A 27491-nucleotide genomic window follows, 5' to 3' on the forward strand; every position below is an offset into this window, starting at 1 on the left:
AAGAAGTAACAGCTTTATTGGGCTGTATCTGGAGCAGAGATAAATAGAAATGGTAATACGATTAATTTTAAACCCAGTGTGTGACAATGATGACAATAATTTGTTTAGCACTTACTGTGTGTCATGTCATGTATTAAGTATGCTATGTGCATTTAATCTCATTTAATCTTCACATACTTTGAAGTAGTCACTATTATTTTCATATCTCAAATGAGAAAATGGAAGCATAGAATACTGAAGTTACCTGTCCATTTGAGATGATAGGTCTGTAGCAGGGCCAGTTCTCAAGCCAGATCAGCCACAGTTAGGAGCCATGTTATCCATCCATGATGCTAAACTGCTTAATGTGTTAATGTCAACAAAGATGAAAGTGTTGTTAGCTATGACACATTATAACATGCACAACATTTGGCAATATTCAGGAATTAACAATAGGCTTAAAATTGTCTGCTGTAATTGTTTAGTTTCTATTCTGAAATTAATCACTTGTTCATTCACTCTCTTGTTTCAGGAATTAGTGAATCTCATCAAATGGGAATTTTCCGAATACTTGCTGGCATCCTTCACTTAGGCAATGTTGGATTTACATCCCGAGATGCAGACAGCTGCACAATACCTGTAAGTTCAGAATAAGCTTTAGTGGGATGGCAGTTGAATTGTGTTTTAGATTTGTAGATTGTTTAAAGAAGCAATATAGTTTAAGTCTCTCTATCAATATGATCAGAAATATAATTATCAAAGACATATATTATCCAAAGGAGAATCTCAAACTGAGAATAAAGAAATACGCTAATCTCTGGTGCATAGTGATTTTGTGTGTGTGTGTGTGTGACAGAGAGAAAGAGAGAGAAAGAGAGAGGGTTGGATAGATGAGATTAGTGACTATGATGCAGATGCGGCCCCACAAGTTCAGAAACTCATGGAAGTTAAAGCTATTAGGGATCATATCATGTCCTTACTGAAATGTTTCAGGACTCCCCACTGCCTTCAGAAGCAGACCCAACACTTTACTTGGCATGACATGACATGAAAGGGCCTTCATGACTGACCCCTGACTTCCTATTGAGCTTCTTTCTCATTGCTTCTCACACTCTACATCCAGCCATTTCCATGCCAGGCTGTTGCTCTCTCCTGGCTTTGCTCAGATTCTCCCTGCTGGGGTGTGTACATTGCTCTTCTTCCCTAACCAGCTCTTACTCACTTCTCACAGGCTGATCTCTAGCATCTCTTCTTAGATACACACTCACCCTTCTGCTTTCCTTTATTGTAGCTCAAATCACATTGTTCTATAAAGGTCTCTCTTGCTTGCCTTTACCCACTAGGATTGAAGTCCTTGTGGATAGAGCCATGCTATTCATTGTGGTATTCTTAATTAAGGCCTTAATTTAAATGGTGTTTATTCAACTCACTTAGTTGCCTTTTTTCTCTGGATCTATAGCCTCTTGTGTAAAAACAGATTCTCTACTCCTGTAAGAAAAGAATCTATTTCTTTTTTTTTTTTTTTTTTTTGAGACAGAGTCTTGCTCTGTCGCCCAGGCTGGAGTGTGCAGTGGTGCTATCTCGGCTCACTGCAAGCTCCGCCTCCCGGGTTCACGTCATTCTCCTGCCTCAGCCTCCCAAGTAGCTGGGACTACAGGCAGCCGCCACCACACCCGGCTAATTTTTTGTATTTTTTAGTAGAGACGGGGTTTCACCGTGTTAGCCAGGATGGTCTTGATCTCCTGACCTCGTGATTCACTCACCTCGGCCTCCCAAAGTGCTGGGATTACAGGCGTGAGCCACCGTGACTGGCCTGAAAAGAATCTGTTTCTTGTCTTTTCTGGATATAGTACTTGGATACTATATTAGATGTGTGAGACATGATATAATATAAAATAAATGACTTTATGATTTGAAGAGAAAACTTGTTCTGTAACTTTTTTTTTTTTTTTTTTGAAACGGAGTTTCACTCTTGTCGCCCAGGCTGGAGTGCAAAAGCATGCAATCTCGGCTCACTGCAACCTCCGCCTCCTGCGTTCAGGCGATTCTTCTGCCTCGGCCTCCTGAATAGCTGGGACTACAGGTGCACACCACCATGCCCAGCTAATTTTGTATTTTTAGTAGAGATGGGGTTTTGCCATGTTGGCCAGGCTGGTCTTGAACTCGTGACCTCAGATGATCCACCCACCTTGGCCTCCCAAAGTGCTGGGATTATAGATGTGAAGTGTGAGCCACCGCATCCAGCCCTGTAACTTATTTATTAGTCCAAGGGCCAAGAGCTAGATGAGCAGACAGTTTGGTTTACAGAAAGCCTGATCATCATGATTTTCTTTATGAACATTTGAGGTGTAATTTTCCTAAGCCATGGGTCCTAATTTTAGATGCATGATTTCTCCTCCCCTCCCCTAGCCTCTTTTCCTAATGGTGGTTTTGTAAAAGGCAAAATGATTATTCTAATTTAAACCCTGATTTCTTCTAATGAAACATTGCTAGTCTTTTAAAAAAGAGCTTTGTTGAGATATAATTCACATATACTCATTTAAAGTGTACCATTAAGTGGCTTTTAGTGTATTCACAGATATGTGCAACCATCACCACAGTCAGTTTAAAATATTTCCATGACCTCAAAAAGAAACCGAGTACCCTTTACTTATTGTTACCTATGTGTCTATTTCCCTACCCCTAAGCAACCATAAATCTGTTTTCTGCCTCTATAGATTTGCCTGTTCTGGACATTTCATATAAATGGAATCATATAATATATGGTCTTTCGTGACTGGCTTCTTTCAAAATTCATCCATGTTGTAGCACGTGTCAATACTTTATTCTTTTTTACGGCTGAATAATAGTCCATTATATGGAGATACCATATTTTGTTTATCCACTGGTTGATTGATTGATATTTGAGTTGTTTCACCTTTTGGCTGTTATGAATAACACTACTCTGAATGTTGGTATACAAACTGGATTTTTTAAAAAGAACTCATTGATTTCTGCATCACTATCTTTCATCTTTGCCCTTGTGACCTTTCCCCAAATGTCAAGCTTCTCCTAATCAAGAAAGTCATGACTAATGTTATGTCATGTATGTCACTTCACTATGAGTCTTACCTAAAATTTGAGTGTACTGTTTTCCTATTTGAGATGTCTAGAAGTTATTAATATCATCTTGGAGGAATAGTACTTATAATTCCCAGAAATTCCTTCCATCCAGTTCTTGTAATTCTGTGATTTTTATTTTCTAACCAGTGCTTGTCAACTTTGTTGATTTGATGATAGCTATAACTACTACAATTTCACTATTTGGGGTAGGTGGAGATTAAATTAGTTTTTGTTTTGTTTTGTTTTGTTTTTTTCTTTTTTTCTTTTTGAGACAGAGTCTCGCTCTGTCGCCTGGTCTAGAGTGCAGTGATGTGATCTTGGCTCACTGCAACCTCCACCTCCCGGGTTCAGGCTATTCTCCAGCCTCAGCCTCCCGAGTAGCTGGGATTACAGGTGTGTGTCACCGTGTCTGGCTAATTTTTGTATTTTAGTAGAGATAAGGTTTCACCATGTTGGCCAGGCTGATCTCGAACTCCTGACCTCAGGTGATCTGCCTGCCTTGGCCGCCCAAAGTGCTGGGATTACAGGTGTGAGCCACTGCGCCTGGCCTTAAATGAGCTTTAAAGGTTACTGGTAAGACACCTCTATTTGATAGTTCTGCCCCACCTTGAAGGCATTTGCTGAACCCAGTGACCTTGAGCTTTGGGTTTCATAGCCAAGTAAGCTACAGAAGACAAAGACTAAACACAGGACCCATATAAACAGGGGAACACAAAGACTCCTGCCTAAAGCTGAGACCCTAAGTGGGGAGCTAGTAATCAATTTGCCCACCACCCACTCCAAGAGTATAAAGAAAACTTAACCTGACCCACACTTTGGTGCCAAGTAGAGGCAGAAAACTAGCTCCCTAAAAATTTATAACAACAAACTGACTCTCACACATATTCATTCCCAGACCGATTTCATAGTTCCTGGAAGGTCTCAAAAAACGACATACAGAAAATATAGCTTAAATTGATCCTGGGCTGGTAGTGGCCTAGGCGCCTGACAGAAGCAACTGCAAATCTACTTTGGAGGACCCACCTTCAGTCTAGGCCTCAGTGGAGTCCCATCAGAAAAGTTACAAGAAATATTGACTCACAGTCAAAAATCACAAGTCCCCCAATGAAACAAAATAGAAGGAGCTAGGAGAAACGACAGATAGCAGAGTCATACCTGCTAAGAATGCCAAAATAAATTAACAGCATATTTGGCACAACTGAAGAGAAAACTGATAAGCTACAAGATAGATGTGAAGAAATTGTCCAAAATGCAAGATAGGACCCAAAGATAGAGCACTTGAAACAGTAGTTAAGAGAGAAGAAGGATAGAGTAATAATGTCTAATTTTAATCTAATGAAAATTCATAAAGGAGAGAAGAGAGAGAATGAAGCAGACATAATATTCCAAGAGATCATTACTAAAAAAATTTTAGAACTTGTGAAAATGACTAACCCACATATTCAGAAAGTCCAGAAAATCCCAGTTAGGATAAATAAAAAGAAATCTACTCCTAAGCACATCATAATGATATCAAAGACAGAGGAAACTTAGAGAGATTAAGAGACTGCCCTTGAAGAAATAGCAATTAATCTGATAGCTCACTTCCCAGCTGCAGCTATACAAGCCAGAACACCGTGGAATAATATCTTCAGTGTGCTTAGAGTGGAAACTATTAACTTAGAATTATATATCCAGTTAAAATGTCTTTCTAGAATGAATTAAAATTGGAAGCATTTTCAGACAATTAAAAACTTATGAGCGGCCAGGCGTGGTAGCTCACACCTGTAGTCCCAGCACTTTGGGAGGCTGAGGCGGGTGGATCACCTGAGGCTAAGAGTTTGAGACTAGCCTGGCAAACATGGCAAAACCCTCTCTCTACTAAAAATACAAAAATTAGCTGGGCATCTCATGCGTATGCCTATAATCCCAGCTACATGGGAGGCTGAGGCATGAGAATTGCTTGAACCTGGGTGGCGGAGGTTACAGTGAGCCGACATCACACCACTGCACTCCAGCCTGGAGGATAGAGCGAGACTGTCTCAAAAAAAAAAAAAAAAAAAAAGCTTATGAGAATCTGCTGTCGCCAGTGAGCCCTCACTAAAGGAAATATTAAATATTAAAGTATATAGTTTAGGCAAAAGGAAAGTGATCCCAGGTAGAAGATCTAAGATGCAAGAAGAAATGAACTAAGAAGTTAGCAAAATGTAGATAAAATTTGATTAATTAAAATAATAATAGTATATTGATCTGGTAAAAGATAGAATTCCCACAAGACATGTATTAATTACAAAGGGAAAGATAGTTATCATTACAGTCAAGAAACCTGGCAGACATTCCCTTAACCAAATGATGACAATTGATAGTACCAATATTTGGACCAATCGATATCACATAGCTTTGGATATGACACACTGAGCAGAGTGCAACACCACTTCTCTGGTATTTCTGCCCAAATCTAATCATGAGGTAACATCATAGAGACCCAAACTTTAGGAGTCTTCAAAAAGTCAAGGTCACAAAAGACAAAGAAGAATGAAGAACTGTTCATGTTAAAGGAGACTAATGAAACATGATAACTAAATTCAATGCATGATCCTGTATTGAATCCTGGACCATAAAAATTAATTATTTTTTATAGAGAGCACTGTTAGGCCAACTGGCAAAGATTGAATTAGATCTGCAGGTTATATAATAGGGTTGTATCATTGCTAATTTTCTTGTTTTGTTCATTATACTACACTTATGTAAGATAATGTCCATGGTTTTTAGGAAATGCACACTGAAATATTTAGATAAAAGAGGCATTGTGTTTGCAATTTACTCTCAAAAGGTTCTGAAAAAGTAATGTATATATATGTGTGTGTGTGTGTAAAAGAGTAAGAGAGTGATAAAAGAGAATGTGGTAAAATGTTAATATTTAGGGAATCTGAGTGAAGGGAATTTTTTGTACTATTCTTGCAACTTTTCTGTTAATCTAAAATTAGATAAAAAGTTTAAAATATAAAATGAATCTCCAGCCCCCTACCCTGCCCCCCTACACAAAAGGTAGAACTAAAGTATTGCATAACAGAGGATAAATTGGAATGGGATGTTTGGAGTTAGTGTTACTTAATTACATTATGTTAATTATAAAACAAAATAGTAACAAAGTAAACCTTTCAAACTAGTAGAGAGGAAAATGGATTGAAAAAAATCAAAATGGCCGGGCGCGGTGGCTCACGCTTGTAATCCCAGCACTTTGGGAGGCCGAGGAGGGCGGATCACAAGGTCAGGAGATCGAGACCACGGTGAAACCTCATCTCTACTAAAAATACAAAAAAAAAAATTAGCCGGGCGTGGTGGCGGGTGCCTGTAGTCCCAGCTACTCGGAGAGGCTGAGGCAGGAGAATGGCGTGAACCCGGGAGGCGGAGCTTGCAGTGAGCCGAGATGGCGCCACTGCACTCCAGCCTGGGCGACAGAGCGAGACTCCGTCTCAAGAAAAAAAAAAAAAAAAGAAAAAAATATAGCAAGAAAGAGGGAGAAAAACAAATGTTGAAAAGCAGGACAACCAAAAGAACAAAATAAGATAGAAATAATTAAAAATGGACTAAATGCTCCAGCTAAAAGATTTAGATTGTTACACTGGTTAAAAAAATTCAGATATAACCATGGAATACTACCCAGTCATAAAATAGAATGAAATCATGCCCTTTGCAGCAACATGGATGCAGCTAGAAAACATTATCCTAAGTTATGCAAAAACAGAAAACCAAATACAACATGTTCTCACTTATAAGTGGGAGCTAAACATTGGGTGCACATGGTCATAAATGGGAACAATAGACACGGGGGAATACAAGAGAGGGTAATGGTTGAAAAAAACTACCGACTGGCGGCTATGCACACTACCTAGGTGATGGATTCATTCATACTCCAAATCTCAGCATCACACAATATTCCTTTATTGTGTACATGTGCACAAAGCTGCACATGTACCCCCGATACTAAAATACAAGTTGAAAAAAGAAAAAAAAAAGTTTCAGGTATATACTTTTAAAAGAAGCATTCCTAAAATATAGAGATACAGAAAGTTTGAAAAAAAAAGTTTAGAAAAGACATGCTAGCTAGGACAAAACTGGCAGCACTGTGCGGGTATTGAACAAAATAGACTTTGAGGCCAAAAGCAGTGCTAGAGGGAAATAGAGTGACTTTGCAATGATAAAGATTTTATTCACTGTGCATCGTGCATGCCTGTAATCCTAGGAGACTGAGGCAGGAGGATCTCTTGAGCCCAGGAGTTTGAGGCTACAGTGAGATACGATTGTACCACCACACTCTAGCCTGGGCAACAGAATGAAATCCCATCTCTGAAGAGAACAGATTTTATTCACCAGGAATATGAAATAGTGCTAAACTTCTATATACTTAATGACATAGCCTCGAAAGATATATAGCAAAAATCAACAGAAACCACAAGAAGAGACAAATTTGCTATCAGAGTGGAAGATTATTGACTTCTCTTAATTATTGATAGGTGAAGTCCAAAAATGAGTAAAGCCGTGGAGAATTTAAACCAAACAGTTAACAATTTTGATGTAATAGAACAATAAGGTAACAACATTCAAGTAGAATATGTTTACAGAGTGCTGACCCACCTTTTTTTTTTTTTTTTAATTTTAAGAAAATTGAGATGGAGTCTTGCTCTGTTGTCCAGGCTGGAGTGCAGTGGCACTATCTCAGCTCACTGCAACCTCCACCTCCTGGGTTCAAGCAATTCTCTTGCCTCAGCCTCCCCAGTAGCTGGGATTACAGGTGTCTGCCACTACAAGCAGCTAAGTTTTGTATTTTTAGTAGAGACAGGGTTTCACCATGTTGGCCAGGCTGGTCTCAAACTCCTGACCTCAGGTGATCCTCCTGCCTTAGCCTCCCAAAGTGCTGGGATTACAGGCATGAGCTACCATGGCCGGCCTGACCCACTTTTAAATGATGCCTAATTCTAAATACGTACATATATATGGCTGCTTATTTAAGGGAGTTGAGCAGGCAGTGGTGCTGATTTGTATCTAAAGTGATTACTTAGGAGAAAGGGGGATGAAAGAAGGAAGGGGTGCTTGAGTGTGAAGAGTCTAGAGATGAGGGTGTCAGGAGACCCAGGTTCTAATGCCAACTCCGACATCAATTGCCAGCTGATTTTTGACAAGCTATTTGTTCTCTTGGATCCTATTTCCTCAGTTATCCGCCAGAGACAATGTTCACCCTCCCTATGCCCCAGGAATGTTGTCAGATTCGACTGATACATGTGATTGAACATGTTGAAAAATATAATGTACTAACATGGATTAAATTAGACAAGTATTTATCAAACATCTACTCATGCAAGGCTCATAGAAGATATTCTAGGGGGTACAGGGATATGTAAGTCATGGAAGTCATTCTAAAAAGTCACACAAATAACTGTCAAGTTACCTGCTTACAACCCTTCAGTGGCCTCCCATTGCTTCAAGGATAAAGACCAGCTAGCTTATAGCCTCTGTTTCTGTGATTTTAACTCACATTTTCTCCCTCATTCAGCTTCAATCCTTCCTATTGATGATTTCCTTCCTACCACAGAATGTTTTTGCCAGCTGTTTCCTTGGCTTGGAAAATCCTTTTCTCCCCCTTTCACCCAGTTAGCACCTTCGTTTTCTCAAGGCAACTGTCTCCTGCTTCCAAAATAGAGCATATTCCTCTCACATGGACTCGGCATAGTGTCCTTGGTCTTTGTGGTATTTTTCGTTTTAGGGAGCAATCATTTGATTAATATCCATTTCCTCGAGTGACTATAAGTTCTAGGAGGGCAGGGACCATGTTTGTTTTTGTTTTCTGGTGCATAGTAGCACTCAGTAAATAATTGTTGACTAGCTGACTAATTTTTTTTATTGAATGAATGAAGATGCTTTAAGAGAGGTACAAACAAATACTATGAAGAGTCAAAGGAAGAGGGAATTTTTGAAGTGAGCCCCAGAAGAGATTGCAAAATGCTGCCTAGATGCCAGTTTAATGGATGAATGTGATTATTATCACTAATCATCTTTGAGTGATCTTGGTGTTTGTTATAACAAAGAAATTGCTGGATTTTATTTGTTAACTCTTTGTTAACATTTTCCAGGAGATTCTTATTTGATTTATCTGGTCATAGGAAATAACTCATTATCTTTTGGCAGCCCAAGCATGAACCTCTTTGCATCTTCTGTGACCTCATGGGTGTGGACTATGAGGAGATGTGTCACTGGCTCTGCCATCGGAAGCTAGCTACTGCCACAGAGACATACATCAAGCCCATCTCCAAGCTGCAGGCCACAAATGCCCGCGATGCTTTGGCCAAGCACATCTATGCCAAGCTCTTTAACTGGATTGTAGATAATGTCAACCAGGCTCTCCATTCTGCTGTCAAACAGCACTCTTTTATTGGTGTGCTAGACATTTACGGGTGAGTATATTTGGCTAATTGGTCTGCCAGAGAACATTTCTTTCTAGAACTTATCTAGTAACTGTAAGTGGGCATTTGATTCTGTTTCCTACTGGTAAAGAGAAGGGAAACTTTGCCTACGATAATTCAAGGATACCTTGATGATGGTGATGCAATTGCATGTTGCTTAAAATTTAACAAAAACAAAAAAAATAGTTCAAATCTGGAGCTAATATACTTAGCTAGTGCATAGACTTAATTGGTTTTCAGATGCTCATGTGGTAAATTATCACTGAAATTCTAAAAATCTAATTTTATTTGCTAGTTTGCCTTATTTGGGTACCTGTCTTTAGCTGTTAAAAATCCTTCCTTCATATTTGTGCCTGTTTCATACTTAATTTTTCATTCTCTGGTTCTCTTTTTCAAAAGAACCTGTAGGATCTCTGATCCTATTTCCCTCCTATATGTGTATAACACCGTGAGTCAGTATATTGACAAGAGCAATGGCTTTATCATAATTCTGATGTTCCCCACTTGGGGGTGAATGAGCCCTCAAAAACTCATAGTGTTGAACACCTCTGCATGCTGGGGCCTTTAAAAAAAAAAAAAACAACAACCTCTCTGCTGCATGGCTGATGCTCATCTGCTGGGTACATATTCCTTGTTACTGACTTATAAATCTTTATCTTCACTGATATGGAAAGAAAGTTTTACAATGTTGGGGAATGTCCCATTTCTTTCTTCCTAATGTGTATATTTTGAATATTTTTAAAAAGCTTTTTGTTCGTTTTCTCCCCTTTTCATACTATTTTTGTGATTACAGATTTGAAACATTTGAGATAAATAGTTTTGAACAGTTTTGCATAAATTATGCAAATGAAAAACTACAGCAACAATTCAATATGGTAAGAATGTTCTTCCTTGAATAATATTCTGCTATAAATTATTCTCTTGAATTCCTAGTCTTTGTTTGAAAGCTTATCCCTGGAATGAAGTTGTGAATTAAAATTATTATATGGCACTTAGAACCGACGATTAATGAATGGTACAACATTAGAAAAATGTTTTATGGGCCAGGTGGGACTCAAGGTTATCCTTGGATTGCAGTCTGATAATAACGAAAATTTGGGACAAATGGATTGAGAGAAGCAGGCAGTGTGTTAGGTCATTGCTTGGGAGTATGAAGCTTTAAGCCCAAGGATATCTTTCAGTATGTTATTTTGAAGTTTATTGTATGTGGAATTATGACCATCCTAATGCTTACTTGCTATATTAGCAAGATGTCAGAACTAAAAAGCAGAATTTTACGTATTCTCTTTTCAACAGTCTGGGACATTCACTGAGACAATGGCAATGGGAATATTTTGAGTAGCTCTTGTGAAGTAGTAATATTAAATATCTTAGAGGAGTATCGTGGTGTTGGGAGATTCAGAGATGCTTAAAAATCAGGGGCAGCAGATTGTAATAGTGAAGGACACAGAGCCCAGAGGTGAACTGTGTGAGTTGGAATCCTACCCTGTGTCAGTTATCTAGGAGACCTTGGGCAAGTTAGTTGACCTCCCTGGGCCTTAGCTTCCTCATCTGTAAAATGGAGATAATAATAGTACCTGCTGTGTGTGGTTTTGTGGAGTAAATGAGTTGGAATATGTAAAGTGTCCATAATGTGTCAGGCACAGTTCTAAGTGCAAGAGTGGGAGTGATTCTTAGTGTTGATGAAAGAGGATATTAAAATGAGATACCCATAGGAATTAGAAGATAGAGCTGAAGGGCAGGAAAGACACCCTTAATAAATTCTCATCTTGTAAAGAGAGAGGTCAAGTGGGATGGTTTGTAGTTGATGCACAAAAACCAGATGTTTAAAGACATTGCAAGTTACAAATTTGGTAAAAAACAAAAGAGGATCTAAAAATAGTAATATAGGGAGAATAGTGGAAGAGCGGGAAGGAGGTGGTGTATGTGAATTTAGCCTTGCTTGTGTCATAACGAAATCAGTAGATGTTTCATAGTGATAAATCAGAAGGTAGCTGATAAGCATATTCTTTAGAAATATGTAGGTAAATATCAGAAGAAATACCTAAGGGAATTAAAAATGGTTGCCTCCAGGGAGCGAGACTGGGGTTGGGGAGAGATGGGACAAGGAATTGCTGCTTGTCATTATAAAACCTTTTAGACTGTTTGATTAAATATTCCATATACTTTGATAAAAACTTGAACCATCTTTGTTTAGCAAATTAAGCTTCTTACCACAGTGAAATAATGTAGAAGTGATCTTAAAACCTTAGGCTTATGACTATTTCCATAATAAGATGACTACTAATATGATTTGCATCTCTGCATAAAGAACAGTAATAAAAACTTACCAGAAACTAAACTGAGCATTATCGTTTCTCAAGGTGTTCCTGAGTTTCTTAATACTTTAGTTAATGTCACAGCCTTCCACTCTTTCCCATTGTGTTTCCGCACAGAGTGACTGGAATGTAAGGAAGCAATGCCAGCCTCTTTAGGAACTGGCTAGTTTGTCTGTTTTTCAGGGGCCTCCTGTCTTCATGTGTGTTTTGGTCTCTTGTGTCTCCTCCTCTTTCCTGCTGTCTGTCTCTATCCACCTGTTTCTCCTTCTCTCTTCACATACCCCCTTACATTCTGCATCTTCGATTCTGCACAACTGCTCTGCCCCCGCTTCCTATCCCATGTCAGGTTCTTTCCTTCTAGTCTGTGTACATCTTCTCCACCTCAAGCTTTCGCCTTTCTCACTCACTTTAAACTTCCTGTGAATCCAGCAGTGGTTGGAATGCTCTTCTTGTCCTCTTAACTTGCTTGTCTCCCATTCATTTTGGCTTCTTTCAGCTTCAACTCCCACTACTAATTGCCTCATTATTTTCTTGTTTCCCAGTTCAAATACCTGAGAGAGAGAATCTGATTAACATTGTTCATTTTTTCATCAGAGGTCTCTAGCAGGAGACTGCCCTCACGTACCCACACTGGTTTAGTCAGCTGTGACTAGGAACATGGGGTCTCACAGTATAAAGAACTTGACTGCATAGGGCTGTTACCTCATCTGGGGATGTAGGTGGGGGCAGTCAGCATGAGAAACCCCATGGTTGGCATGCTTAGTGTTTGAAGGCATTACTATATTGACCAAGAATCTCTTGCCATATTGAACTTCATGCCCATATTCTTTGACAGTTGAGCATCCAAAATTTTAAAGACCCCAGGAGCTTTTCCAAACTAGACATGGAGATGTGTGTGAGAAATGTGCTCTATTTAATGTCTAGAGCAGTGTTTCTATTGTCAATATTGAGACTACATATAAATTAATGAAATTTTTAAAAACAGAGTACATTGTTTTGGAAGATACTCGTACCATCAGTCAGGGTGTCTTGCTGACATATGGTGCCCTATTTGCCTTCTCATTAATCAAAAGAACAGAAGAAATTTGCTTTCTTATTAGCATGACATAAATATTCATATAGATGACTGTTTTTTGTTAAAGCTTATAATAGCTCGTTAGACTGTAAACACTGCAAATGAGGCCAGGCGTGGTGGCTCACGCCTGTAATTCCAGCACTTTGGGAGGCCGAGGCAGGCGGATCATGAGGTCAGGAGATCGAGACCGTCCTGGCTAACACGGTGAAACCCCGTCTCTACTAAAAATACAAACATTTAGCCGGGCGTGATGACACATGCCTATAGTCCCAGCTCCTCAGGAGGCTGAATCAGGAGAATCGCTTGAACCTGGGAGGTGGAGGTTGCAGTGAGCCAAGATCGTGCCACTGCACTCCAGACTGGGTGACAGAGCAAGACTCTGTCTTAAAAAAAAACAACAACAACAAAACACTGCAAATGAGCCAAGAGTGTCATTACAATAAGTACAGAATACAGTGGGAACGTTCCAGACACATGAGGAGAGTATGCATTGGAAATCTTGTGGCACAAAAGTTTCACAGGGCGTGGGGTCCTAGAAAATATGGGTTGTTTGATCATCATCACAAAAGTCTTTTCTTCCCACAAAAATAGCAAGATTTTTGAAAGAACCAAAGGAGACAAAAGAGATAAGTAAAGGAAGGCAGAAACTCCCTAAGAATGAGTAGCAGTCATTAGCATCTGTAGAGACTAGAAGTGGTGGTGTCAGCTGCATTGGCTGGGCAGTGGCTGGGCAGCAGCCTGAAACAGGAGCTGTGGCAGTGATTGGATTGCCCTTCCCACCTGGACTAGCTTGGCTGCCATTCATCTTTAGAGACTAGATCACACAGCCCTCCTCAGGGAAGCCTACCCTGACCAGCCTGTGTCCAAACTAGATGAGAACTCTTGCTCTTATAGTTCACGTTATTTTCCTTTGTAATATTACTACAGCTTGGGATTATATTCCTTACAGTTATTTGGTTTCTGTCCGCTTCTCCCACTTGTCTCCAAGCTCCATGAGGGCAGCATACACATCTCTGTTGTTGCCCATGTGCAGTGACTGGCACATAGTACACAGTTAATACATATTTTTGTGTGAATGGAGATGAGAAGCAATGGTGAGGACAGTGGCTGAAGCCTTCATCAGAAATAGCAATGGACTAGTAGTTGCAGTTGCTAACAGAATTTAATGTGGAAGCCAGAAAAGTGAGTCGTAGACTCCATGACTATCACAGATAATCAGGGCAGTCACGAGAAAGACCAGTCATTAACTAATTCTGAGCCACGTGAACTTCAGCACCACAGTCCCTTAGGAGAAGTACTTTGTTATGCTGAAAGCATTGCCCAGCATGGTTCAGTAGCCTGGAGGGCATCAACATAGTTGTTAAATGCCAGCTAAGGCATTCCTGTGTCCCATGTTGTTAGCAGCAGTGTACGATAACTTAAGAAGCCAAAAGTACATAGTGCAGTTTTGAAAATATACATAATCAAAAGATCACAAAGATTGCTACATTGATCAGCTATTTAAAATATTTATATACCTAGATTTACTTGTTCACCAAGAATCCTACGTAGCTGAGGTTTTCCTGTTGTTTTATTTGCTTTCTCTGTGTGTAAATCATGCTTCTTCTATGAGGTTGTTGTTGTTGAAAGCCACAGATTATCTCAAATTATGTTGGTATCATCTTGACTACATTCTTTGTTACGATGATCCAGTAATGACTGCTTTTTTTCTTTTTCATTTCAGCATGTCTTCAAATTGGAGCAAGAAGAATATATGAAGGAACAAATTCCATGGACACTCATAGATTTTTATGATAATCAGCCTTGTATTAATCTTATAGAATCGAAACTAGGCATTCTAGATTTACTGGATGAGGAATGCAAGGTAAGTATGATTTCCTGGGGTACTTGGTTTATCAAAATAGATGTATCAAGGTCAGAAGATAAGTGGGTTCAAGGAGAGATTCATTAGTATATCATGGAATGCCGTTGTGGTGACAAGTAGGGGGTTGTGCTTTCATTCCAAAGGGACACTAGACCCCAAGGGTTCTAATTACAAGTGAAACTAGGAGAATTTCTCTCCTCTTTTCAGCTGATTCTAAATTACATGAAAAATTGACATTAGATTCTAACAATTTTAGCCACTTTTTTTATTAATTTGTTCACATTTAGTACTTTTTGTTCAGCGATAGAATTTAAAGAAATGCAAGAAACTGTGCAGAAGATATTTTGAATAACAGTTCTAAATAGTTATAATTGTAAAACTAACTAGTTGTCCCTTATTACTGGCATATTTGAGAGGGATAGAGTTGTATGTTTAATATTTAAAGATGCAGCATGTTGGAAAAATCATTAGATCCCCAGCTTTACCACCGAGTGATCATAGGCAAACCTATTCTTTCGCTTTATTTCTCTTTAGTTTATATGCAGTAAGTTACAGTTTAGCAAAGGTGTACCCTCCTAAGTATCCAGACTTCCTACAACATTAAGGATGCATGTGATGAAAAGGTTCTCAGCCTCACTTGAGATTTTAAAAAATGCAAACCAAAGCAAAAATGGTACACCGCTCTTTACCCATCCAGTAGGTAAATTTAAACTTGATAACTTTCATTTGATAATACGAAATGAATATTGCATATATACTCATGATGAAAAGCATGAATTCATTCAACATACTTTATAGGATATTTGACAACATTTATCATAATTTTAACTACATACCCTTGACCCAGGCATGGAACTGCTGGGAATTCTACCTTTGATTATACCTGCAAAAGTATCCAAGGTATATACATATAAGAAGGAAACTGGCAGTTGTCATAGTAATAACAAAAAAATCAGTAACAACCTAGTAGCCATAAATAATGCGGAGAATACTATTGTCACAAAGCTGAAAAAAATGCAAGGAGTGTGTAGAATTATCCTATTCACATACATGCCTTCAAAGAGAGTTAAGAAGGCTGGGCATGGTGGGCCCACATCTGTAATCCCAGCACTTTGAGAGGCTGAAGTGGGTGGATATTTGAGTTCAGGAGTTTGAGACCAGCCTGGGCAATATGGTGAAACCCCGTCTACAAAAAAATACAAAAAATTAGCTGGGCATGGTGGTGTGCGCCTATAGTCCCAGCTACTCGGGAGACTGAGGCAGGATAATCACTTGAGCCTGGGAGGCAGAGGTTGCGGTGAGCCGAGATTGTGCCATTGCACTCCAGCCTGGGCAAAAAGAGTGAAACCCTGTCTCAAAAAAAAAAAAAAAAAAAAAAAAGAGGAAGAAATAATTAAGTTGGAGGAAATGGCAAGAGGAGACTACTCTCCATTTTCTATCTTTCTGAATTATAGAAATGTTTCACTATGTACAGATGTTATCTGTACATTTTTTTAATTTAATTTTTAATTTTTGTACCTAGTTGGTGTATATGTTTATGGGGGTACATAAGATTTTGGTATAGGCATGCAATGTATAATAATCACATCATGGAAAATTGGGTATCCATCCCCTCAAGCATTTATCTTTTCTGTTAGAAACAATCCAATTATACTCTTATTCTTAAATGTATAATTAAATTATTATCAAATACTAGGGCTTATTCATTCTAATTTTTTAGTACCTATTAACCATCCCCCATTTTCACTCCCCACAACCTCCTGCTACCCTTCCCAGCCTCTGGTAACCATCTTTCTATTCTTTATCTTCATGGGTTCAATTGCTTTAATTTTTAGATCCCACAAATAAATGAGAACATGTGATGTTTGTCTTTCTGTTTAACAGAATTTTAAAAACATACATAATAGCCCTGATATTTCAACTTTAACTTGGGAGGCTTTTTTTTTTTTTTTTAGACGGAATTTCGCTTTTGTCGCCCAGGCTGGAGTGTAATGGTGTGACTTCTGCTCACTGCAACATCCACCTCCCGGGTTCAAGGGATTCTCCTGCCTCAGTCTCCTGAGTAGCTGGGATTACAGGTGCCCGCCACCTCGCCTGGCTAATTTTTTTTATTTTTAGTAGTACGGGGTTTCTCCATTCTGGTCAGGCTGGTCTCGAACGCCTGACCTCAGGTGATCCACCTCCCTTGGCTTCCCAAAGTGCTGAGATTACAGGCGTGAGCCACCACGCCTGGCCAGCTTTTGTTTAAAAAACAACAATAACAACAACAAATTTATTTGATGATTTTTCATATAGGCAGATTAAACTGCCCAAAGATTGGGCTGTGTTGCCCATGAGAAGGTCTCAGTCATACTGTTCATTAGTAATTGGTTGTTGGCCTCTTACAATGAAATGTGGAAGGAATGAACTCCTAAACTGAATTGTAAAAGTTCTTAGGTAAAGCCAAAAAAAAAAAAAAAAGATCTTTTGACAGCTGATGCGTTAGAAGAATCACAGTATTTACCTTGTTTTCTTTTTTCCTTTTTCCCATGAATATAGATGCCTAAAGGCACAGATGACACCTGGGCCCAAAAATTGTACAACACACATTTGAACAAATGTGCACTCTTTGAAAAGCCTCGTCTATCAAACAAAGCTTTCATCATCCAACATTTTGCTGACAAAGTAAGGAAGCTCTATATCATTTTTTCTTTTTGAATACTTAAATGTGGAAAAAAATCAATAGTCAGGAGGTATCTTTTTTTTTTCTTTTGCTGATGTTTGCATTCTTTAGGGCTCAAGGGACAGCAATCTTTAGTGTTGACATATTGGTTTTCTCTTCCTTTAACCTAAATTGAGTTATTTGTGAAATAAGTATGGGTCTATAATTCTGAAATCCAGGAATCTCTGTAAACTGTTTTTTTTTTTATAACTCTTAGCTAAACCTGATCCCTGATCTGAATTAACGTGAGATTATTTATAGTCTGTCTTTATCCCAGTTAGGCTGGAAATATTCATATTTCACTATAGAAATATGAATATGTTTTGTTGTAGATCATTGCCTTCCAATCTGCTGGAAATATGAAAAAATGGTGTATGTACATACTGCATCTCTAAATGCCTGAAAAATTCTGAGTCCTAAAGCATAGCTGATCTCAAGGGTTTCAGAATAGCAATTGTGGACTTCTGTCACCCTCTGCGATTGATTCACTGAGTCCCTTCTAATAAGGCATACTGTCTTACTGCTTCACAAGTTCTATAGTGTACTTAGCAAATCACAAGCAATGAGAGTAATTTGTATTTCAAGGAGATTGTGATGTAGGCTTTGGGGTAAGTTTCACAGGGTCTCCTTTAGGGACTGAGGACTTTCTAAGTCTGCCCTAATTCCATCTAGAAGCCTTGAGATGACCCTAGGGCTACCTAAAGGTTTCGTCATGCAAGCTTTGACCCCCTTGAGTGGCAGACAACTGAAGTTGCTGGAGTTTTGGAAAAGAAATAGTCCCTTCTCAAGTAGTCCCGCTTTACCAAATCATACAATATTTCCCCAGCCTTCACCTTCATCCATCAGCAGCTTTTCACCTCTGTCCCCATCAGACACTCATTTGTTCCTTCTGATTCTCACTCCTGCTGTAATCTCTTCTAAGAGGAAACACACCTGCTTGATGGTAACCTAGGTTGGAAGGAGATACAAGGAGTCAGCCTTGGAAGAGCTCTCTCGCCAGCATGGGAGAAGAGGATCTACTCATGAATCTGGTCACCCACTAACTGAGAGGATCTTTTAGATCACAATTAGCACTACCATTGTTTCCTAGGAAAAACAATATTTGAGGAGTTTTACTCTAGAGTTAACATACTTCTTACCAGGAATGGCCTTGGTTTCTTAGAAAAGACTGATAATACCAGTTTGCTAAGAGTTGATCATATAGCCTGAGACTAATAAATATTCTTATTGATGATTATAATATCTATTCAAAAGTTTTATTAGTTAAGGAGATTTTTCCATGTGTTTTCAGGTGGAATACCAGTGTGAAGGATTTCTCGAAAAGAATAAAGACACCGTTTTTGAAGAACAAATTAAAGTTCTTAAATCAAGCAAGGTAACTATGGATAGGCTTACTCTAATCCAGGATGTATTCAAAGCATTAGCTTGTTAACAATAAAAATGATTTTTTTAAACAAAAATCAGTTTCAGTTTTTAATTTACCAAATATATAACACTTAGTATGTTAGTCAAAGTAATTTAGCTGCATGTCAGGTCCTGTTCTAAATGTATTAAAAATGCTAACTCATCTAATGACTCTTATTTTATGGATGAGGCACCTGAGACACAGAGACTTCATGGCTAGTGAGTTTTCAAGCCAAATTAAAATCCAGGCTGTCTTGCTGAGTCTGTGCTTTTAACTCCTGTGCAATGTTTCTTTTAGTTTTGTGTGAAATTATTACCTCCACAGTGGTTCTAGACTCTGTTGTGCCTCGGTGAGAGGCCATGAGAGAAAACAGTCTTTCTGCCCTGTCAGTTTGAAGGGAGGTACTAGAAACATGGCCTTACGTACTCCATCCAGATGGAGACTGATCTCTGGATCATCACTAAGTGCAGTTCCAGGTGTGGCCCAAAGCCCTTTGAAATTATTTTTCTTAGCCATAGGTACTAGAGACACTGCTTTCTAGAGGGAAAAGAATATTCCAGATAGTAAGAACTATGATGGCTACATTGTATTGATGATTAGGTTGATCCCCTCCTCCATCCCTTGACCTTCCATCTGGAAAGAATGGGGAGGGGAACATGGCTCATGTTCATGCCACAGAGAGCAGAGCAGGAAGCCAGTTACTTAGGTCAGCAAAATGAATATTCAGGTATTCAGCTAAAAATTAAAAATTTTCATGTGAATTCTTCTAGATTACAAAGACTAGCAGTCTTTGTTTTTCTATTTTATTCTAAGAGAATCTTTTTAACTTCAGTGGAATAGTGTATGAATATTTTGACTGTTGTTTTTAGAATAAAAACCTTTACTATCAATTATTTTGATAATATAAAGATTATATAAAGACCAAATCCCAGTTTTAACCTTCAGAAAGTAAGTTGAGACCAGGTGTGGTAGCTCATGCCTGTAATCCCAGCACTTTGGGAGGCCGAGGCAGGCAGACTGCTTGAGCCCAGGAGTTTAAGATCAGCCTGAGCAACATGGCAAAACCCCATCTCTACAAAAAAGTACAAAAATTAGCTGGGTATGGTGGTGCATGGCTATAGTTTCAGCTACTTGGGAAGCTGAGTGGGAGGATTACTTGAGCCTGGGAGGTTGAGGCTGCAGTGAGCTGTAATTGTGCCACTGTACTCCAGTACTCCAGCCTGGGAGACAGCGAGACTCTGTCTCCAAAAAACAAAAAAAAAAGTTAAAGTGTCTAACAGGGCATTAATTGTTTATAGTTTACAGGACTGATATGTAAGAGAAAATTCCCACAATGCCAGTCTCTAAGTATTATTCAGTTAAAAATCTTTATTGGTTTGTTTTATAAATAATGATAAAATTCTAGTTTTATTACTTTGTCAAAGTAATTTAGCTGAAACAGAACATTCACAGGTTTTCATCTGATTCTTGTTGTTGTTGTTGTTGTTGTTGTTGTTGTTTTGAGACAGTGTCTCACTGTCACCCAGGCTAGAGTGCAGTGATGTGATGATCATAGGGCTCACTGCAGCCTTGACCTCCCTGGCTCAGGTGATCCTTCCACATCAGCCTCCCAAGTAGCTGGGACTACAGGTGCATGCCACCATGCCTGGCTAATTTTTTGTTGAGATGGGGTTTCACTGTGTTGTCCAGGCTGGTCTTGAACTCCTGGTCTCAAGGGATCCACCCACCTCGGCCTCCCAAAGTGCTGGGATTACAGGTGTGAGCCACCACACCTGGCCAAGTTCTCATTCTTGAGGCATCCTTGATCAGTTATCTTCATTCTGATTTAGTTTTCTAATTGGCTTTGGAGTCCTTAGTCATCATAAGGTGGGTATGCATTGTGACAAATCATTTGTAGTGATTGCCAGTCTGTGTAACATTGTTTCCATTGAAGTGGGGACAGTGTGTGATTTACCTAACATAGCTTGGAGGCTTCCTCTGCTCCTGGTCTTTGCTGAAACCCAATCTAGGAGTATGAACTTCATAATTTCACTGCATCTGATAGAAGCCAGTATCACATAGTGTAAATGTGTTCTCTTGGAAGTACTAATTTTAGAAGATTAATATCTGTGTTATATGTTTTGAGTAGAATTATTTTTGTGGTAATACAGTGTGGAGTATGTTTGTGTATTTATGTGTTTTGTCTTTTTTTTCCTGCAGCCTCTAGCTTACAACTTGAAAAGGAATTAAAAAAAATATATATATATATGGAATTATAAACTTATCAGAAGATGCCTTATTTGATATTTTTCCACCATAAAGAAATCTTCTGTGGCCACATCTAATATCAGGAATGATATAAATAAATTGCAACTTGACTAAATACCACTTAATTTCAGTTCTACCAAATACCATTAAAATGAGTTTTAACCCTCTACTTTCTGTATAGCTGATTAATAAGGGGAAGCACAGTTCATCTACTGAGTTTATGCCTCAGATCTCTCATCTATAAAATAGAATCATGATAGCATCTAATTTATGGAATTGTTATGAAGATTAAATAGGTTGTATTAAGGTTAATAGATAAATAATTGTAGTTGCAAATACAGCTTGACTAATTAGAAGAATTGGTTTTATTTATATGGGATGTGGCACTGTTGTAAAGATATGTACATACATCAAGATGTTCCTTTGGATTCGTTTGAAGTCTCTTTTTTTCCATAAAATTTCTCCCAACCATATTGACTAATATCATCTACCTACTTATTGAGTACCAGATCTTTTAATAGTCTTTCACATTGCTAACCTGATAAAACACAAAATTGATTACAGGAATTATTTGTTGAAGTTATAAGTCCTGAAAACAAATATCAAATGTACAAGATATGGGTAGGGTTTTAAACTTTTTTTTCTGTAACCCAAATTATCTTCCACAAATTATTATTCATAACTTTTAAAACCTTCTAATATTGTAGAATTTGTTTATGACCCTTTCCTGCTGAGATTTTTGGTGATGTTTTTGAGTCAGTGCTCAGCACTTAAGTTAGTAGGTAGACAAATAAAGCCGGTGAGTAAACACTTGATAAATAACTTGCAAACTTGGACTACTGTTTTTCTCCACCTGATGCTAAAACAGTTTGTGGAACTGAGGTAATAAGACTTTCAATTATTGTTTTTCTCATAAAATAATTATAGTTCAAGCCCATTAATATGTTTAGATCTGTGGATTAGGTTTTCAAGTCTGGGTGCAGTAGTTTTGACTTTGCTTTCCCCCAGACGTGGTTGTAGAATTATTGCATTTTTCCATGTTGTTTTTTTTAGCACTTACCTCACCGTCCTCTCATATTCTTGGCTCTTAGCACAGATACTGACTCTTGCTGGAGTGTGACTCTGACAGTGATTACTTAAGGAAGGGAATCTCTGTAATATTTCTTTTGTGAAGGTTTGCGTTCAAGTTTGGTTTAGAATGTAATTTCCTTATACTGTTTCTGACTTAGTTTAAGATGCTACCAGAACTATTTCAAGATGATGAGAAGGCCATCAGTCCAACCTCAGCCACCTCCTCAGGGCGCACACCCCTCACACGCACTCCTGCAAAGCCCACCAAAGGCAGACCAGGCCAAATGGCCAAAGAACACAAGAAAACAGTGGGGCATCAGGTGAGTTCAAGGAGCTGCTGCTGCCACGCTCCTTCCTTTCTGGCTCATCTGAAACCTCAGATCTTCCCTCTTCAGCCTCCCAGGTGGGATCCTCAGGTGAGGAGAGCCTAGAGCTTTCACTGTGAGATCATACAACACCATCCATTAAAACTCTTCTCCACCCAGTTTTAGACCTGTGACTCTACATAAGCCTTTCCCGAAATAATTTTCTCTACAGCTTAATTCTTCTAGTGCATATTGTCTCTCTCAGACCACCCCATCTTTGCTTAGTTTTCTGTTTGTTTTGTCTCTGTATTTGTACAGTGCCTCGGTCAGCTCCTTCAGAACAGGGCCCTCACCTTTCTTTGATGTCTTATGTTCTCTGAGAGTGGGAAATGTTACATACATGCTTAGTGCCTGAACAGGGAGTAGGGCTTTGAATGGAGGCTGAGCGCTCTTCAGCTTGCTCTCCTGTGCATGGGACCCTGTGCCTGGTGTAGACAGAAACAGGGCCTGACCCAGGTCCACAGCCTCCAGTCCTGATCCTAGGTCCCTAATTTTAACTCCTCTCTGCCTATCCTTTGTCATTCTCTCACTCATTACCTATACTCTTTTAACTCATCTGCTACGTTTTCCAGTATCTTCCATCAAAATTCCCACTTCATGTGATTAAATAGCCTTAAAGCAAGGTTATATTGTTAGTTACATATGACTGAGCTCATAACAGGTTTCTGTAGCTTCCTGTGGGGAAAAAGAGTGGGAGTATAGGAATCTATATTTAGCAGAGTAAGCATGAAAATCGTAGAATTTAGGCAAATTTTGACCAAAAGCCCTAGCATTCTTGTTTTGTGGCAGCTCCTCTTCTGAAGATGGGTCAAGTTTACAAGTGGCAGAGTTTTCTCCATCAGTGTCATAGGAAGGGAATTTCCCATTGTTTTACCTCATCTTTGACTTTGGACAAAGCCTTGATACCCCCTTCTGCACTTTTTCATGCAGTTCAGAAACTCCCTGCACCTGCTTATGGAGACACTCAATGCCACTACCCCTCACTATGTGCGCTGTATCAAGCCTAATGACTTCAAGTTCCCATTCACGTAAGTATTTCTGAACCACCCAATGAAAAAGTACGTATCTTATAAGAAGTGCCAAACCAACCAAGCAAACCAATATTTTCCTTACATTTTTATAAGGAAAAAAATATTTGGGTAAGTCTTCATGCCTTGCAGAGGGAAACCACTAGTCAGTAGATTATTTTTTCAGTTTTTGTCTCTTTTGAGAATGTGAGAATAAATTAGCAGCCATCTGAACATTTGAAAAGTTGAGGTCAACCAAGCATTCCAGTTCTGTTTTCTGTTTTGAATTTGCTTCAGTTGATCTCTCTGGGATTTTTGTTGATTTGGGCATTAGGTGGAACCTGCACTGGCTGGGACAAGGCTGTTTGGCACATGCTTACCTGCTGCTTCCCCACTTTTGAAATCATCAGAGGGTGTCTGTTTTCACCAGCACCTCCTCCTGCTTCAGATACCATGCATGAAGGGAGAATCAATCTTTCTGGAGATTTTTTTTTACAAAGCAGAAATATTTTTCTAATTTTATGTATTTATTTATTTATTTTGAGATAGAGTTTCACTCTTCCTGCCCTGGCTGGAGTGCAATAGCGTGATCTCGGCTTACCACAACCTCTGCCTCCCAGGTTCAAGCGATTCTCCTGCCTCAGCCTCCCGAGTAGCTAGGATTACAGGCATGCACCATCATGCCCAACTAATTTTGTATTTTCAGTAGAGACAGGGTTTCATCATCTTGGCCAGGCTGGTCTTGAAATCCTGACTTCGTGATCCATCCCCCCTCGGCCTCCCAATGGGATTACAGGCGTGAGCCACCATGCCCAGCCTATTTTTCTAATTTTAAAAGTAATACATGTACATTGTAAAGACAGTTTTCAGGAAATACAGAATAGTATAAAAAAATGAAAAAGCATCCATCAGCCAGGTACAGTGGCTCACACCTGTAATCCCAGCACTTGGGGAGGCCGAGGTGGGTGGATCACCTGAGGTCAGGAGTTTGAGACCAGCCTGGCCAACATGGTGAAACCCTGTCTCTACTAAAAGTACAAAAATTAGCCAGGCGTAGTGGCGGGCACCTGTAATCCCAGCTACTCGGGAGGCTGAGGCAGGAGAATCGCTTGAACCTGGGAGGCTGCGGTTGCAGTGAGCCGAGATCGCGCCACTGCACTCTAGCCTGGGGGACAAGAGCGAGACTTCGTCTCAAAAAAAGAAAAAAGAAAAAGAAAAAGCATCCATCATACCCAGAGAGATAACTGGCATTAATTGTCATACGTCGTTCTTGATTAACCACCTTCTCTTCCCTCCATGCTCCGTGTGTGTGTGTGTGTGTGTGTGTGTGTATGTGTGTGTGAGAGAGAGAGAGACACACACACACACAAAAGGTGGGGCATTGTGCTATGATTGCTGTTTAGTCTTTACTTTTAACTTGATAGATTGTGAACACATTCCCTTTTGGTAAATAAAAAGTCACATAATCCTATAATGGCTACAGAGTATCCCATTGTATAGACATAGTATCATTTATTTAAATTAGTTCCTACTGATGGCCATTTAAGTTGTTCCAACAATGCTATAATAAACATCCTGTGCCAAACATTTTTGTGTATTTGTCTGATTATCTCACTGGGATAATGTGACTCTAGAAGTGGAATTTATAGGTCAAAGACCAGGCACACTTACAAAGGTTGTAAGAGCTCCCACCCCTCACCCCCTCCACAGTGTATGAGTGCCCTTTTCCCTACCCCCGTGCCAGTCCTGCTGTCTGGAGATTCTGCCTTAGACTGGAGCGCAGTTCTGAAGGACTGCTGTCTTTCTCTCTGCTTCATCACCAAGAAGTCCTTCCTGGAAGAAGTGGGAAGCAGGAAGAAGCTGCTACACTTGGGCCTCTGTCCTGGACAGCTCTCAGGACCATGACCTTTTATCAACCAACCCCATCTTCCACACCAACAGAACACCTGAGAAGATAGCACAGGGGAGGCCCGGATGGATCGCTCAGAGCTTAACTATGGGAGTCACAGGAGCAATCATTTGGCCGAAGGGAAACCTTTCTACTTCCTCTTCAGTGCCAGTTTAACTTGAAGATGCCATTTGCCTAGAGTGAAATAAATACAAAATGTAATACAAAACAAAAATCTTGTTCATTGATGTGGACACTATGTTTAGAACAGTAGTAATTTTTTAAAAAATATAACCATATGGGGCATATTTAATTTGTGCTTCCTGTTAGAGAAATCTCCAGGGTTGACCAGTCTTTATTCCAGGGGAGCTCTGTTTACTGAGCTAATGACTTCTGAGAGCTTCTTGTCAGGCCGTGCCATGAAAAGAGTATGGGCAAAGTGCAAAGGAGTGTTGTGTTGTTGGTGTTGATGTTTTTTAGACGGAGTCTCGCCCTGTCACCAAAGCTGGAATGCAGTGGTGCGGTCTCGGCTCACTGCAACCTCCGCCTCACGGGTTCAAGCGATCTTCTTGCCTCAGCCTCTGGAGTAGCTGGGATTACAGGCGCCTGCCACCATGCCTGGCTAATTTTTGTATTTTTCATAGAGACGGGGTTTCACCATGTTGGCCAGGCTGGTCTCAAACTGCTGACCTCGTGATCCGCCTGCCTTGGCCTCGTAAAGTGCTAGGATTACAGGCGTGAGCCACTGCGCCCAGCCATGTTGTGTTGTTTTAAATGTGCTCAGTGGACTTTGTTGTTGTTGAGACAAAATCTCACTCTGTCGTCCAGGCTGGAGTGCAGTGGCGCGATCTTGCCTCACTGCAACCTCCACCTCCCGGGTTCAAGTGATTTTCCTGCCTCAGCCTCCCGAGTAGCTGGGATTACAGGGGTATGCCACCATGCTCGGCTAATTTTTCTGTTTTTCATAGAGATGGGGTTTCACCATGTTGGCCAGGCTGGTCTTGAACTCCTGACCTCAGATGATCTACCCTCCTGGGCCTCCCAAAATTCTGGGATTATAGGTGTGAGCTACCGCACCCAGCAAACTCTTATGAGTTTGTGGTTTGAGTTGCAGGTAATGTTTACAGCTTTTTATTTTTACTGCTTATCGTCTCCTCTCCATTCTCTCATAGTTTTCCATTTTGATCACTGCTTCAACTTCTGAAAGCTTTCTTTTCTGATTTATCCATTTGGCTTTTACAAAAGAATTTACATCCTGACTGCGGAGAGTAATTTGTGGCCACCAGCCAGGTTCTTTGTGGACTAACAGCTTTGATTTTTATGTGTAGGTTTGATGAGAAGAGGGCAGTGCAGCAGCTGAGAGCATGTGGTGTCCTGGAAACCATCCGAATCAGTGCGGCCGGCTTCCCCTCACGGTGAGCCTGGCATTTTTCAGATGTAAGGGATCCTAATGGGAGAAGATCCTAGTTCTTTAAGTAAACTCAGATGGTTTTCTTTTAATAGGTGGACTTACCAAGAATTTTTCAGCCGCTACCGTGTCCTAATGAAGCAGAAAGATGTCCTGAGTGACAGAAAGCAAACATGCAAGAATGTGTTAGAGAAACTGATACTGGTGAGAAAGATTTCGCTTACCGTCATCTGAGCAGAAAGCCTTGTGGTTCTGACCTTGGAAAGCCCCAGGAACTTTTGTATAACATTTTACTAATCCAGATCATTTCGGGGTGGGATCAGAGAGGGGCATGCTACTGTGTTGAGGATGCTGGAACTAGTGAGGATGATGATCCACCGTCAGGAGGCAGAGCTGTGAGACCTGGACCCACACTTGAGACACATTCTTCTTAGACAGCTTATTATTGATAAAAATGTACCTAGTACTTACTTCTAGAAGACACCAGGCCAAATACTGTGTGATTAAGAAAAAATAAGTCTTGTTCTCAGGTAATATAGTCTTACTTGGAAAGTAATACTTTTTAAAGACAAGTATAATATTTAACCATAGTGTCTATATCAAATGCTGAATGAGTGGAAC

At 39.7% G+C, this 27491-nt stretch overlaps 1 protein-coding gene across 2 annotated transcripts in view; it reads left to right on the plus strand.

Moving 5' to 3' along the window:
- The window catches only part of MYO5A (myosin VA), a 226662-nt gene that overhangs the window by 125324 nt on the left and 73847 nt on the right, over positions 1–27491 (plus strand). For both annotated transcript variants that reach the window (XM_030814075.1, XM_030814074.1), the window contains exons 9-18: positions 512–618; positions 9247–9512; positions 10315–10396; positions 14638–14778; positions 17317–17442; positions 18771–18854; positions 22361–22522; positions 23498–23595; positions 26791–26877; positions 26966–27074. In XM_030814075.1, the coding sequence (XP_030669935.1) occupies positions 512–618; positions 9247–9512; positions 10315–10396; positions 14638–14778; positions 17317–17442; positions 18771–18854; positions 22361–22522; positions 23498–23595; positions 26791–26877; positions 26966–27074 (1262 nt within the window). The remainder of the gene's footprint in view (positions 1–511; positions 619–9246; positions 9513–10314; positions 10397–14637; positions 14779–17316; positions 17443–18770; positions 18855–22360; positions 22523–23497; positions 23596–26790; positions 26878–26965; positions 27075–27491) is intronic.

Source organism: Nomascus leucogenys, chromosome 6, assembly GCF_006542625.1.
Source record: "Nomascus leucogenys isolate Asia chromosome 6, Asia_NLE_v1, whole genome shotgun sequence".
In the NCBI taxonomy this organism is placed as follows: Eukaryota; Metazoa; Chordata; class Mammalia; order Primates; family Hylobatidae; genus Nomascus; species Nomascus leucogenys.